The sequence below is a fragment of the Cyrtonyx montezumae genome, unplaced genomic scaffold (genome assembly GCF_038088225.1).
Source record: "Cyrtonyx montezumae isolate F1298 unplaced genomic scaffold, pur_monq_1.0 scaffold_12, whole genome shotgun sequence".
Classification (NCBI taxonomy): domain Eukaryota; kingdom Metazoa; phylum Chordata; class Aves; order Galliformes; family Odontophoridae; genus Cyrtonyx; species Cyrtonyx montezumae.
The window spans coordinates 23,234,024-23,250,451 of NW_027071848.1; the positions used below are offsets into that span (position 1 = coordinate 23,234,024).

General features: G+C 41.9%; 1 protein-coding gene across 1 annotated transcript in view; it reads right to left on the minus strand.

Annotated features, from left to right (window-relative positions):
• The window catches only part of FAM124A (family with sequence similarity 124 member A), a 41,622-nt gene that overhangs the window by 3,012 nt on the left and 22,182 nt on the right, over positions 1 to 16,428 (minus strand). Inside the window, exon 4 of the mRNA XM_065730369.1 lies at positions 6,172 to 6,911. Within this exon, the coding sequence (XP_065586441.1) occupies positions 6,172 to 6,911 (740 nt within the window). The remainder of the gene's footprint in view (positions 1 to 6,171; positions 6,912 to 16,428) is intronic.

Consider the following 16,428-nt stretch of genomic DNA (forward strand, 5'->3'; position numbering starts at 1 on the left):
ACTATGTGGAATCAGTTGCAACTCCTGATGAATCAACAGGAGTACCTCCTACCTTGCAGAGAGATCATGGATTGCCTGACCACAGACTGCTTCCAGGCAATGTCTTTGTGTTCCAACAGACTTCTTGATAATAGAGAAGATTAGGCATCTAAAGAATCCAAGGATGCGAGCAAATGCAGTCCTCTTGTTTGTGAAAAGATAAACACTGGCAACACTCAGACAAAATCAGCATGAAAACATGAGGCTTTTGGGGACAGACCTGACAATTTCACACGGGAGAGTTCTGCAGGCACTATGAAAGTCTTGCCTTTACTTGGAGCAGATCATAACATCTACCTGTATGTGTAAAACAGCCCAAAGATATCACAGGTAGGACTTAATTGTCCAGGTAACACAGTCAATGGATCTGGAAAGCAATTCAATTTTCCTCAAAGGAGTTTGCTGCTATCAGGTTAGCTGAATTGCTCTGTAGATCCTTGTGCAACAGGCACACACCCATCAACTACAATGAGAATGGACTAGGTGATCTTTGAAGGTCCCTTCCAACTGAGCCCAATTTGAGCTCCCAATTTGATTCAATTAGCTTCTATTCTACTATTCCATTCCATTCCATTCCATTCCATTCCATTCCATTCCATTCCATTCCATTCCATTCCATTCCATTCCATTCCATTCCATTCCTTGACATGTGGTCCACAGAACGAGCAATTTATTTGACCTCTCACCACCACTAGTGAGAAATACTGGGTGTGAATCAGCAGTCTAATTGTAGGTATCTGCTGTATCCTGCTTGTCCTGCAAGCACATGCATGGGCCATTCCACACCAGGGATTTCATTGCCTGGGAACACTCCTGAGCAGGTTTAATTTATTAATACTGCTAAATCTTAACAAGTTTGGGAATAAATCACAGACATGAGAATAGCTGTTTTGAGCTTTAATATTTACACATACAGCAGGTAGAGTGTCAGAAGCTCCACTGCATGGAACACTAATGAAAGTAAGATTATGGGGTAATCCTGCACCATAGACAACTGGATGATGTGGACTAATAAGACTCTTCTAGATCTCCATTCTGTGACTTGTCAGAGATCACAGAGAGGATTTGACAGTTTAGCAAGGATTCAAATTCAAGCAAGACTAGTTCCTAGCCCTGTGCCAAGCTTATTGACTGCTCCTTCACACCACCCCATCAAGGCAAGTGTTCATGTGACTGCTACTCTTTGTCTTAGCTGTTCAGTGTGTGACAGATACAGAAAGTTTAACAACCAATGAGTTTCTCCTTGTGTTTAAAGGAGTGTCATGGTTTTATGATTTTTGGTACTGGTATTCCACATCATAACATCATGTAGTGCATTTAGAGTTAAAGAGTTAATGCTCCAGCTCCGTGGATCATCAATAGTTCCAGGTATACTTGTCTCAGAAGAGAAGAAGAACTTCATTCCCCAGAGGACTTTGCGATGCTTTGCGTTCTTACGTGTTTACGCTCAGAGGGAAAGATAAAAACTGTCTGCAGTCACGGGACACTCTCTTTCCTTTGGGATCGACTCAGCAGTGGGTGCTCGCTGCCGTCCGCCTTCAGCGTTAGCGTAAGGCCTTCGGTTTATCGGACACTCTCTCTTGCTCATTTTATTTGATTTATTAGCTTTAATTCCAATTATATTGTATTATATTGTGTTATTTTGCTTTCCGATATCTTATTTAGTAAATTAGCTTTCCTCCTCAGATCGTTGCCGCTGTTTTGTTCCTAGGCCCATCTCCCTTTTCCCTTTTCCCTTTCCCCCTTCTCCTTTCCTGGGGCGTGGGTCCGTGGGTCCCCCGCACCAATCGTCACGGAACCGGGCCGAACCTGCCCGTAAACCGTTGACAAGGAGAAACAAGGCCATGTGAGGGGAAGATGCTCATCTTTTGCTTTCTTTTGGGCCTTGTGGGGCTAAGAATAGCAAGACCTACTTTTACATAGATTGGAACTAGATGATCTACAGGAATGAAAGGGACAGACTCTTAGCAGGGTCTGATATGATAGAAAAAAGGGGAAATAGTTTTAAGCTTAAAAAGGGCAGATTTAGGTTAGATATATATAAAAAAAAGTATTTTATGGTGAGGATGGTGAGGCACTGGAACAGGTTGCCTGGAGGTGTGGTTGATGCCCCGTTCCTGGAGACTTTCAAGGCAAGGCTGGATCAGGCCCTGGGCAAACTGATTTAGCTGTGGATATGCCTGTTCAGTGCAGGGGAGTTGGACTGGATGGCCTTTAAAGGTACCTCCCAACTCTAAGGATTCTATGATTCTATGACCTTTAAGGTCCCTTCCAACCCAAGCCATTCTATGATTCTATGTCATGCACATTTAGCTACTCTTCAGCTTCCTCCCTGCTTCTCATAACTTCCTTTGGCTTTTCGATTCCATGAGCTGAATTTCTTTCTGAATTATTTCCTTCATTTAATTGCCTATCTTCAGCCTTCTCACCATTTGATTTCTCCATTGCTCACTATCTTGCCACAGCCTGACCCAGCTGCCAGCATCAGGAGCAAGCCTGGTGAAGTTACTGGCAAGAGAGATCAGCCATCTGAGTCGACAACACTTGATCTAAGCAGGTGTGCACAGCTTCCACCACACCAAAAATACTGGTTTTGGTAGGAACTCCAAATACAGGGAGAGAGATCTGCCAGACCCAGTCACAGACACACACATCAGAATGGGCTGTAGATTGTAATGATTAGCTCTCTGACAGAACAGGCTTTCTTATCTAATGCTAATCTGCTACTCATTTATATAATCTCTGCACAAATCTTTGTGAAGCAGGGAGGGATTTAGCGTCTTTGTGTATTACAATAGGTTGTAGAAGAATTTCATGACAAATATCCAGGAATGCAACAAACTTGAGGTGAATCTCATAGAGAAGTACTTTCAAATTCAGATGGGCTGCCCATATTGGTCAAACGGTCCATGAGTGCTCCTGTATCCTACTCTAAGTTACTTGCGTTTTAAGAAAAAAGATTATAAGCAGTCAAATTGGCTGTACTGCAATTACATCACTATTGCAAACACAGGTTTTCCCAGCATTACTCAATAGAGCATGATGATGTTTGTTTAATTGTATTTAAACCACTGGGACTGATGCAGAAATAAAATAAAAAAATCAACTTGAAAAAAAGTGGCAAAGGCTAGTCTTTAACATCACCATAATAAGTTTTACTTGTAAGGTAAAATGTATTCAGAAGGGCAGGATAGAAAAAGACTAAATCCACAAAGGCAATTTAAATCTGAATTGATCATATTTTAAAAGCAGTACGTAGTATGTATACAAAACAAGAGTGGATAGGTGTCTTGTTACACTTTATATATTCCCTGTCAAGATGTATGATAAGTGTGATCATAGATCATACCATGCCATGAAATATAACTGCACCAACAGAGCAGACAGATAAAAAAACAAATGAGAAATTACCTACCATTTGAGTTGTCCAAATCAGCTATGCCCCCATCAAAACTAATCATTAGCACTAAGAAGACTTCTATTGCCACAGTGAGACTGTGCTTCTCTCCTTTATTTTTCTACCCTGTCCAAAGACATTCTCCTAATTTCCAGAGTACATCTGTGCACTTTCTTCTGTGCTCACTACCCCTTGCTTGTCAGCTGTGCCTGGCTAAGCCAGTCCATCACTTATTAAATTTCAGACTGCACTGCCAGGAATACATGTTCATCAGCACTTCAGATGCCCCTGTGGGGGATAAGCCCAGAGTCAGCCAGGAATTTGGATGAGACCTGAGAAACTAGGAGCATATTCTGTGTACCAGCATCTGGTATATTCTTAGCCACTGTATTTACATATTCTTCCCACAGCTCCTGCTTCTGGGCTTAGCAGTGGTGAAGCAGAGTGGGTGTCTTCCCATAAGTGCTGCTCTCAAGGCTTGCTTACCCCTTTGCATTGGTTGGTATATGGGTACACCAGTGGAGCTAACTTGCCAATGTGCAAAAGTTACTGTGACAAAACAATTTTAACTGGCTTCCAAATGAATTAAGGAATGAAATTTACTATATTAAACAGACTTATCCTGCCTGGCTCTATTTAAGCCCCTTGATAATTCAATTTGTAAAATGCTGTTTTGAAGAACATGGATCAATTTGGGTGGCAAGTATCTGAGTCCCTTTAAGTGCACAAACTAAAACACAGAGGTCACATCTTGTTAGTCTAATCATGGAATTATACTCCAGTTTCAAACATTAATCACTTCTTATTATTGACAGGGTCATAAATCTACAGTTCTGAGTATAACAGTTAATGGTGCTCTGTAGAAAAGTACAAGTATCAATATCCACTAAATAAAAACATTCCAGTGATTACTACACACCAACTTATGTGCAGGCTGAAAAATGTGATGCAGTCATTCTTTGGACTTGCAGAGTTATGAAGAGGTGAAAGTCCTTACTAACGGTGTGGTATTTATAGGACTGGTAATAACACCACCCTGCAAGAAGTCAAAAGACAGTCCTATATCTTACTTTAAAGGGTAGACACTATAATTTGCCTTTAACTTAGAATGAGTTCAAAGAGTGTAAAGAAGTCTACAGATCTCCAAATGCTTCCTATAACCCATGCCCTGTCATATGTAATTCCCTTTCCTTAACTGACCATGCTGTCTTGATTAAAGTGTTAAACTGTTTGCACTTGCTGGGTGACTGTTACGAAGTTGGCCATCAGCATGAACAACTGCTGATATAAATCTCCTTTCTGTCAGGTTTTTGCTTATGTGACAGAAGAGTAATTTACGTGAAAACACCTTTTCCCATTCCTGCTGCTGACCTGATATATTTTCAGAGCACAGACCCCACATATTGACCTTGGCTTGACTCACTTTGCCTCCATATTGTGTGGTGCCTGTTAATTCCGAAAATTTGCTGTTTTGAAATTAAAAGCCTTACTTACAAGGCCTATTGTGTGCTTTCCATTTTTTTTTGTTAGTTTATTTATTTTCCTTCTGCTTGATTTACCTGAAAGCAGTGCAAGGTCCCATAAACCAAAGTTATATCACATAGAAAACATTTGGCAAAAAAAAAAAAACAACTACAAAAAACAAAAACAAAAAACAAAATAAAAACAAAACAAAAAAACCACCAACAACAACAAAAAAAACCACAAGGAAAAGGGAATACAGGTGAAAGTGCCTGCTGTCCAAAGGTATTGTGGTGGCTCAGGTTTACAAGCTATCTTGGCTAAATGCAGATATGCATACAGAGCAATGAGCAATCCTGACAAACTGGTGCCTACTTTAGCAGAAGGGTGGGGAAACTGAGTTCCCAAATGAAATGCACTCCAGAACAAACACTCTTCCTCAAAAACTGAACAACAGTCATCCAAAGGCCGATGCTCCTCGTTTCATATGCTAAGAAGCAATAAATTCCTTCACCTCTGCAGTGAAGGAATGGATGTGAATCTTGCTCAGGTCCGCCACACAAACCCTCTGCAGAGCAGGCAGCTACTAAAAACTTCTTGCTTGTTTTCTTGTTCAAATCCCTCAGATGTGGTGCACGATGATACACTGCCCAGAAATCATGACTACAGATGTCTTAATGAACAGATTATCTTCTAGGACTTGATTATGAGAACCTGAGATTACTCTGAAAGGAGAATCTGTGTGAATCTGTCTCCTAGGCTGCTCTCTAGGTTGCATTTCTTCTCCTTTACCTCCTTTTTCCCCATCCTGATAATCACTGGGCAAAATACATCTTGTTTTTCCAAACTGATGCTAGAAAATGACTCAAACCATCAGGAATTCTTCTTGTCTCCCATAAAAAATCTCCTAGCTGAGAGCTATTTTATAGAACTATCAGTTCTGTGCGTGTACTTATAAAACTTTACCCATCAGCCATCATTTCTCTACTCGGACTCATAATTCTCTCTCTCTCTCATTCTTTAAAACCGCTACCTCATCTCACGTCATTCTTTGCATAAACTGAGGTTGACTGATACCTGGATTGTTATCAACAACTGCCTTCCTGAGTAGTTACACACACCACAAGGGCTTTTGAATTCTTTAGCAGTAATGTCCTGGCTCTCACCTAGCACAGAACAATAGAAGAGCCTCCACTTCTGGTTGCTGACACAGGCTAGGGTTTTCTGCACAAGGTCAATAACTGTGCTTCTGTTTCACTGAGTACTGGGCTCACCTGCAAGAGGATCCTATTTCCATCATGATCTTCAGTCTGCCACCTGCCTTCACTGATTGGGCTGCAAGGGTTGGGCAGGAGAGGAACAAGCTGTCCAACATCTTTCACTCTGAACTCCAGTACCGCTGACTCAGTCGGCATTGGCACGTGGCCCTTGGGAAGTTTTTTTAAAGAAAACTGGATGTCTATTTCCATGTTAGAATAGACAGGAAAAACACAGAAGTCCTCTTTTTTCTGACACACTGGTCTTTTCAGTATTAACTCATAAAACTTCAAAATATCAACAAAGTTTTCATTCCTGCAGTATATTGTGAAGCGGATAATTTCCTTCCCGTAATGCACTGGACGAATGGCCCACAGAGGAGTCTCTGGAGCCAAAGTGTAGAAGTCCTGGCTGCATGGCATGTAAGGGAGGAACTTCCCATGCACTTGTTCTGTGTGGTGGTAATGCCATGGCGGCCGCTGAAAGGTCTCATGGAGTTGCAAGATGGGCTCTTCTCCATATTCCTCCTGCAGGAACAGAATGACAGCGAGGGCTGGCTGGGAAACACCAGGCTTACCTGGCTTCCTGTGCTTCTTGGACACTCGTCTTTCTGAGACTCGAAATAGCTGGAGTTCTGGATGGATCCAGGCTAGAAGCTTATCGATTGCTTGCTGAAGAGTCTTGGATTCCCCAGGGTCTGTGATAATATGTACACTGACAAGGAACGGGTCCTGTATGTCTTCCACAGAAAGCTCACCTGTAAGTACAAAAAGAAAAAAAGTCCTTAAAGGTGTCAAACATACTGATTTCCTTGCTTGTTGTCCACAAGGTGATCCTTCATGGAGAAGCAGTCTACTTTGTCACACTGGGCTTTTTTCTCACCTCTCTCAAGCTCGCTTACAATAAACTAATGTGTAGACATACATCAGTTGAGAAAATAACCAGAAGACAGAGAAGTTTCATTAAGCATACCACAACAGTTGCTTTTCTACTGAGGTAGCATCCAATAAGTATTACCCAAAGTGCATTTCAGCGTCAGAAAAGAGCTGCCCCTTACAGCTAAGATGTAGGAAAGACAAAAATATTGATGCAGCATGGGGGTGAAAGGACCACTAACAACGTGCAGAACAATTGGGGTGGATAGTGTTCACCCCACCTTGTTTTAATTTGTACTGTTTGGCTTGGGGCATGGAAATTACACCGCTGAACTACTCCATCAGCTTCACACCGCAGTTTTCCACCAAGTTAGAAGTGTTCTGTGTCCTGAAGGCAATGGTTTTAATAAGTAAGGCAAAGTTTGTAGGGAGAAGCAATATATTTTATTAGACCAACTGATACATTTGGGAAAAAAAACAGACAAGCCTTCAGGCACACAAGCCCTTCTTCAGGAAAAGATATTACTCCTTCCTATAAATCCTGCACCGTTTAGATCTTTAGACTATCATAACTACAATACTGCTGCTTCAAGGTTTTTATAAGATTAGGCAGGAGTGGTAAAAGCAGGAAGCACAAAAAGTTACCCTTACTCAGGGGAAAAAAGAAATCCCTACTTAGCCATGGGAGTGTTCAAAGGGGTTGAATGTGCTGCTGTCCCCTAGACCTCTCTGACAGCTCAGCAGCAATGGCTGGATGGAGGGCAGGGGTGGAATTACCACTTCTGCTCTGCTGGAAATTCATGCCAGGAGACATTCATGCAAAGATCCAAGACAGTTCAATAAATCATCCAGGTAATCTGGATATTTTTGCTGAAACAGTTCCCTCTATGTGGTATTCAGAAACTACCTACATGTCTGAGACCTCAAGCCTGGGCACAAAGCCTAAGTGTATGAGGACTTAGAAAGGCTTCCCAAGCTTTTCATTGTGCAGACCATGTTTAATAGAGGGACTGTCTCATAGGCTGCCTCCCCTCCTATTGGCAATCCTACGAAGCTCTCCCTCCTCCCTCCTGGCATCCAAACAACATTCCTGTGATACTTCAGCATTTACTTTAATGGAAAACCAGCACTATACAAGTAGCACATTTTAGTTGTCTGTTAATACAAGATACTGCAAGACACAGAGAAAACTTTCCAGAAATTACCATTAAATACAGCATCAATTCAGAAGATGCAAAAATACACAGTATGCAGAGCAAACAACAAGCATGCATTTTGCCCAGGGCAGAGAAAACCCAAGGGAATGATCAGAAATACAATTACAGCAGAGTTCTTGTATCTCTGCATTAAATGGTGAAGCAGACTGGCTTTGTCAGACAGCTAATGTAAGAAAAAAATTGAAGCAAAATAAATCTGTGTCAGTATATGGCAAGAGACTCTGCTGTAATAACTGTTACTGGTAGGTATTGTGAAAGATATCCCATGTTTGTATGGGAGAAAAACAAAGGGAATGAGGGGGGAGGTCCTCTCATGGACCTCTACATGGGACAGCGGAACAGGAAGGAAAACAAATTGTGGAGGACACTGATCTAATAAAACCAGAAAGAAAATAATCACCGTAACTACACAGCCATTCATTTTCTAAGACTGGAATAGAAGATGTTCAGCTCTTTTCTCCCTTCATTTCCTTTGTCACACAAATGCTATCAAAGCATGCAGCAAGAGACAGGCTTGATATTTATGCATATAAATGACTGCAGCTTTGAAAGCAGCCTGGGCACAACAATGCAAAACAAGGGGCCATAGCTGTTGCAGGCTTCTTGCTCTGAATTGGAAAAAAATAATCCCTGAGCATGGCATCTCTGCCATCCTGTTGCTCAGCATGGTGTACGGATGCTGAATGGTCTAAAGCATTTTTCAGCAGAGCTATTGAAGGAGCCAGCAGCAGCATTAGTATTCTGCAGCAACCACTGCTTGTGTCTATCAGCACCACATGCTCAGAGGCAGCCTCAGAAGGCCACCAAAGCACTGCACAAAACCAACATTAAAAGCTAGGTTTATATACATAGCACAGAAAGCCACATTTTTTTTCTATTTTTTTCTTTTAAGCTAGAAGCAGCTAACTATGTTGAAGGGAGAAAAGTGTAGCAAATCAATAAACGGAAAGCTTCAGTGACTATTTTATGTTAGCACAGATACTTTGACTGCAGTACGCGTGCCGCTTTCACACCTTTCATTATGTAGCTTCTATTATAAAACAGCAAGCTGCCCTTTCTGACTTGGTAAGAGAAACTGAAATTGAAGGAAAGCAGAAATGAGAAGCAAGGAGCTAAGAGAAACTTCCTAGAGCTGAAGAGAAGCTGCAAAGTGTTTCTATGTTACTAACAAGGCTTTTTGCTTCACCTCACAGGGAAGGAGGGGAAATGGCACCATTCCCCATGACATAGCTCAGTGTGCCCCCTGGCAAACTGTCACAGAAGCAAATGAAAGCTCTGCATATGCATTAGCCTTTCTGCGTTAGTGGTTAATCCCACAGAAAATATCAAAACGCTGAGGCATCTATTTGGAAATAAGCTCCCCAGTTCTCACAGCCGTGACATTTTTTCCCCTATGACAGAAGGGGATTAGTTCTTTTTGACTTAGCAAAACAGCAACATTGCTTAGAGGTAATCACGACTGAAAAATGAAAGAGCATTTCACAATCCTAGACTTTTTGCTCCTCTGCCAGGTTGCACTGTCACTCTGGAGAGATGGCAGTTAAGGTTTGGGACACAGGCACTGCCCCCGGGAGATGCCAGGCATTCAGAGCCTGGTATCCAGGTAACACCACTCTAGCCAAGGCTGGCCAGGAATGCAGGGCACACCATGCCACAGCTGCCTGAGAACCTTTGGATCAATGGCTCCAGCAGCTTGGCCCAGCTGGTTATGCACACAACTGGAGCTGCAGCTCCTCCCTGGAACATGCATGCATTTCACATTAAAACACATGAGATACATCCCATCACTGGAAGCTGGGAGAGGAAGTTTCCTTCATGACAGATGAATTAGAGAAGTCTCCCTCCTGTTTCTGCTTTTCGGCTCCAGGGCTCTTGTACACCCAGCTCTAGCAGAATGGTACCTCATTATCAGGCCACACCCTGGCAGCTGGTCCCTCTTTTACAGATTGCTTTCCCACCAAAGCTGTTCTGCATGTAGGTCTGTTCACTTTCAGGGTAGGGCTCCAAACACTTATTTATTTCAGGAGAAATCCCCACCATCAACAGCTCAGGTGGCACCTGGTTTTCCTGGCTTCTCCAGTGGATTTATCTGGAATTGCCAAATTCAGCCCATAGCTGACCTTGGGAAGGAGATAAACACATGCCTTCCCAAAACACAAAATCATAGAATCAAAGAATCATAGCATGTCTTGATAAGTGGATGGTTGGACAGCATGATCTTGTTGGTCTTTTCCAACCTTGGTGGTTCTATGATTCTATGACCTCAAAGATCATCCAGTCCTACTGCTGCATACAGAGATGTCGTCCACTACATCAGGCACTAGATCAGGGCCCCATCCAGCCTGGCCTTGAACACCTCCAGGGATGGGGCATCCACAACTTCTCTGGGCAGCCTTTGCCAGCCTGTTCCATCTCTCCTAAGCCTGAGTTGGTGAATGAAGACAAGGATCTATAGACTCCCGGCACTCGTCAGGTGATACTTGATGAAGGGTTGCCTATAGCATTAGGCAAACTTGGTAATACGGGAAGTAGGATGGAGCCTAGAGCGAAGTGAGATTTTAAGCAGGCTGGATGGATCCCAACCCCAATTTCTGCATGGGAAAATACATTTAAAAACAGAGGCAGATATTTTCAATCTTCTGTGTGCCTATATTTTCATTTTTCTATCAAGGAAACTTTGAGGAAGTACTCAATCTATAAAATATTTGACATCACATTTTGAGTTGAGCTGGAACTTTGCACTTTGAATCTCAGCACTGTAACATGGCCTTGCATTTACTTCATGGGAACCGAAGTCTGAGCTTCTTATACCTTACAGAGTAGATTCCCTTAGCACTGCATCAGGCAGTAGAATTTCAGACTGAATTCTGACAGAACTGTCTGATGGGTCCAGGAGATGTAAATCAGGGATTGAGAGATGATCAGAATGAACGTGTCAAGCTCCAGCAACTGCAGCTCCCATCAAGAAGTGCTTCATTTTCAAGAAATAATTGCTAGTGGAAGATAATGAAATAACTCAATACTGAATATTACAGATCAGCAAGTTTTCTTAATTGACAATGAATAAAAATATTTTAACAGCAGGAATATTAAAATAAATAAATAAATAAAAAACCAAAGCAATGAAGTCCATTGTATAAATAGGTCAGTAAAAAAAAGAATGAAACTCTAATATTTTCTAAGTGGGACCATGTAAGATTTTTGTTGAACAGATAGTTTCAATATTTCCCTATTTCATTTCTGTTCCAAAACACAACGCTGAAACGATAGCATTTCTCACTGAACAGGACTTTTGCATTTCATTTGACTGTAACACAAGACCGAGCCTTTTAGGTGTGTTAATTGAACAGCTCCAGGGCAGACAGAAAGGCAGAGGCTATTTTCAGAAACAAGGACCATCATTCTCTGGGCAGCTGCAACAGAGGCCACCTCTAGCAGCAGAATCCACTGCCAGGTCATGCTCTGATAAATTATACAGCATTAAAAACCTTTAGAACAAGAAGGATTTGACAGATTCACCAGCTCCTCCATTGTCTTTCCCCACAGTTTAATAGCATCTGACAAATGCAGGACTGCAGGATAATGTGTTTCTCAGCATGCTCTGCTTAGCACACCACCTCAAGCTCAGGAAGGATGCTCAGAAGCAATAAGAAGGAGGATGTTCTGCATGGCACAGTAACAAGAAGAGAAACATCTTTCACACTACTGTCAGAGCAGAATTTTCCTGTGGAGCTGCAGCTGAATGTTCTCTAATGGAGGTAACGGAGTCAGGATGCTCACTCCTCCATCCTTGCTGAAGTAGTTCAGAAAATGCATCAGCACACTGACAAGCATGGCAAAACTGTAGAACTGCTCCTTCAGATGAGCACATAATATTAGGCTCTTCATGCTGTTATCTATTTGTTCCAGGGAAAAAGTTATTGAGTAAAACCAAAGCTGGAAAATTAAGACCATTTTCTGTCTGATAGAGATAAAAAAAGATTTCTGATACATTAATATGTCTTCTGAGGAGATGTCACTGTCCTCAGTGTTCAGCAAGCAGCCAATCCTGCAGGAATGAATCTTACCAAAAAGTGATACTTAATGCCCTCAGAGGCACTGTGTGATCAAACAAAAGCAATGGCAAGTCTCTTTATGTGGTACCATTGCTGTTAGATGGTGAAGCAGTTGCTGAAACTCCCTGCTACACTACAGAACCAGCGAACTCACATCCCTTTCCAGCAGCTCCACTGCCCTGGTGTCCCTAAGGGCAGTGTTTCACGATCAGCTCAAGCTGCTGTTGAAATGAGCCATCTCACACACATTCATCTCTCCATACACCCTTGCACACTCTGTTTTGCTGGCCTGGTAACATGTGGGCCTAAACATCCTAAGCTGAGCACCCTGACTTGCTCTCCTGTCTGCAGCTGTTGAGTCCACTGGGCCATGACTGCCATCTCAGCTGGTCTTCAGAACCACACAACTCCCTTCTTCTCCTTCTTCTCTTGATCACAACCACTGCAGACCATGGTCATTCTGTGGAAGGTTAGGTGCCTAGCAGATGTCCCTCCAGCAGAAGTGGACTATCCTAGGTTCTGTTTGTAGTCGAAGCCGAGACAGAATCAAACCTGTCTACAGCTGTGGTGGGAGATAAGTAAGTGCACTTCCATCTTGACCCCTCAGCTATGCAACTCAATTCAGAGGAAAAGTGTGCAAGCCTATATCCTTGATCTTCAAGATCATTGTCCCGCTAACTTTTCTTGCTGTATCACTTTGTCAACAAATGATATGTGCTAATCATTATGGGATGAATCTTAAAACTATGTGTTTCCACTCTCTGAAATAACTACTCAGGCTCTTTTAGTCAAGCTGCTGCTGATCACACCAAGGTGAACACTCAAAGGCTTAGTTTTTGGATGTCCCCACAGTCCCACTTCCCTCAACTCCTCATGCACAGTGTTTCAGCTTTACCACCCATCCCCTAACAACCTGGCAGACAACAAACAGCTCACACTTGGTATAAAGATATACCTGTGTTGTCTGTGGGCTGACTCTCCAGTTGGAGGTTAAGAAAACATACAACTTCAAATCAAATTGCAGCCTTTTTAATCCTTGAAGGCAAGTTTGTCCCTCTGCCTAGTTCTGAGGAAACCTGTGGGATGTTAAAATAAAGATTTTCCCACCAGTGCTGTGGTCTCTTTCACTGGCTCCTTACTCTTCATGCTGCTTGACATCTTTGCAAACTGTTCTCCTCCCCTAAAACATGCTGTTGGCACCACACTTTACACTGCCAACAGCTATGTTAGAAATAGAGTTTCAATATTAAAAGAAAAAAAATCCTTTTCATCTCTTCATTCTCTGGAGAGAATTGTACTCTTACTTCAGTGCTCTCCTCAACCACAGATTGAGCTGCAAACTCGTCAAATATCAAGAATGCCAAAACGCTGATGTACCCACACAGGCACTAATAAAGAAGACCAGTGGTAAAAGGTCAGAAACTGGCAACGCTGTTAAGCCAGCCCAGCTTGGTTACACTTGCATCTATCATAACAGTGCCAGGACCTTCTAATCAATTTTTCTAAGAGTACTTCTTTGCAGCCCAACTCACGGTCCTCAACCTGTACTTACTGCTGATACCTGACACAAAACAGCATTTTGTACTTTTGGACATGTCCACGAACACTCTATGGTGAATCCAAACCTGGCACAAAACTCTCATTCTGGTCAGAGATGCCAGCTTCTCATCGTCAGTGGCATCAAAACCATGCTCATCCCTTTTCACTACAGCTCACATCCTCACCATGCTATGTGTACTCAGAATGAATAAAAATCATTTTTGAGTTTGCAAACAAAATCCACTGGTTCAGGAAAAAATCACCCTGAAGACAGATGCTTGAGGAACTGAGTTTCTGCAGTTATTAGTAGTTCAGTGCATGTAAAGCACAAGAAATAGTCTAGGGCAACTGCTCACTGAAAACCTATATAAGCCAGGATGGGAAGATCAGCATAAAGTATTATTATAGGAATTCAGGGGTATTCTCCTGGAAGCCAATTATTTTTGTTTCCCCTCTTCTCTCCCACAGTGTTCACCACAATGCCAAAGCTATCTTGAGAGTCTCAGCCCAGTTTGAACTGTATGTGTGTTCAAACCACAAAATGGATTCTCGTGATTTGGCATCTTCATTACCTGTATTCACTCGATAGCCACAATCTCCCTCCATTTCTCCATCTAGGGTCTCAAACAGCTCCACCTCATAGAGATTAATTCTTACAGGATACCTGATACCCATAGGACAAATGGTAAGTAAATTCTTCTTCAAATTCTGAAAAAATATTCAAGATCTATGGAAAACAGATGGCAATTGTCATTCTGCATCTTTCAGAAACAACAATCAGAAAATCCTCTGTGGGGAACTCAATTGTAGCAGTGAGCTGCTGCTCACAAGGTTTGCCCCAGTGAGTTTAGTGATGCTGCTGGCATGAGCCTGCATCATTAGGATAAAGCATGGAACTTTACTAGCAGTCTGTATTACATTCAGTCCAGTGGAGAAGTAAAGGAAAAGTGCATTAACTATTAATGCCCAACTACTACATGAATTTATCATTACTTTATATTGCATATAGAACTGAAAGAGTTCCTTGCTTTCTGAAGGGGGCAGAGGAGGGAAAAGGGTCTGAAACTGAAACAGAGATTAACAGTAATATTGCAGACAACTCCAGATTTCCAACTTAGTTTTAGCTTTACAAAGATGCTAGTCCTTTCTGATTATAACATTTTCCTAAATAAAGATATGGATTGTTGTACTGGACAGAGCTGTAAGGTGCCATAATTCAATAAAAGTTTAATCAGCAACCATTACTATGCATGTTGGCATTCAAACTGCATCCAGCAGCAACACAGAGTTCAAAGTCCTATGACTGCAGGCACTGTATTTTCTTAAAATCCAACTCCTGTATAAAGCTGGGATTCTCAAAAATGTTTTTATAAAAGCACAGAAAGAACACGGCATTTGAAAGACAAGAAATTCTGTACACTTGAGCAGCTGTCAAATTTGGTCCAACAGTGAGCTCCATACCTCACACAATGTACTCTAGTTAAATGAGAGTGTGATTTTATGATTGGCTTAAGACAATTTAAGACTTCAGTGCTGGCACTCTTTCCCCTACTATTCCCAGCTAAGTGTTTCCACTGCTTGCCATGTGTCAGATCTTGATGCAAGTAGAAACAGCCTGCTGAACAGACTGGAATGAAAGACTCAGACAAGAAATAATCAGGACTCTGTCTTCTGGTGGCAGTCAGAGAACTGATCTGGCTGGCCATGTTGATTTTCAGGAATATATCCTTTTATCAGCTTGTTATCACAGAGAGGTGGAAGGGAAACCTGTTCAGGAGCCATGACAAAGCACCTGCAATTGAGATGCATCTCATAAAAACGTCGGCTCAAGCTCTGAGGCATGGTCAACCATTTGCCATATTTGTGCCTCTCTGGACAGTCATCTTCACAGCAAAAGGACATTTAGACTCTCCAATTCAAAAACCATTTTGAATATCAGGATCCTTTCAGCTGACAGGAGGGTGCCATTCAAAAGATCAACCCCAGCCAGATCAGCTGATGGGAAAAAAAGGGAAGCAGTAATAGAAAGCATGCCTTGTGGCCACTGTTTCATTTTGATCCCATACAGTGGCAGTCAGGAGTAAGCTGGTAAACGTTCTGTGGATCTTTAAGAAATTACAGATGGAAGTTTGTTTGATTGTTTTTTTTCCAAACTCTATCAACAAACACAAGACACCAAGGAAAATTAACTAGGAGTTTGACATCTACTGCTCTGTAATGTGGCCCTTGTCAATTAGCAAATGCCCAGATCACCACTGAACCTGCAAAATAATTCTATTTATTTATTTAAAAGAGTTCAAATTAAAAAAAATACACCACAGTGAGGCACTGCAACAATACAATGAGAAAATTAATTGCTGGCATTGTCAGCATAGCATGCTTATAGTAGAAACTGCCTCCTTCATCCTTCACGTGTCTTTTGTCATTTGACTCAATGAATCAGATCTATATATCATAACTAGTGCCTTCGAGTCAGAAGTTGCCTTCCCAAGTTATTATGGGAAAAATTTAGTTTTTTATCTTCTCTCTTTGGGCTTTAACATTTCAGGCAGATAACTCGACAATTTTCAGATTGTTTTCATCACTGT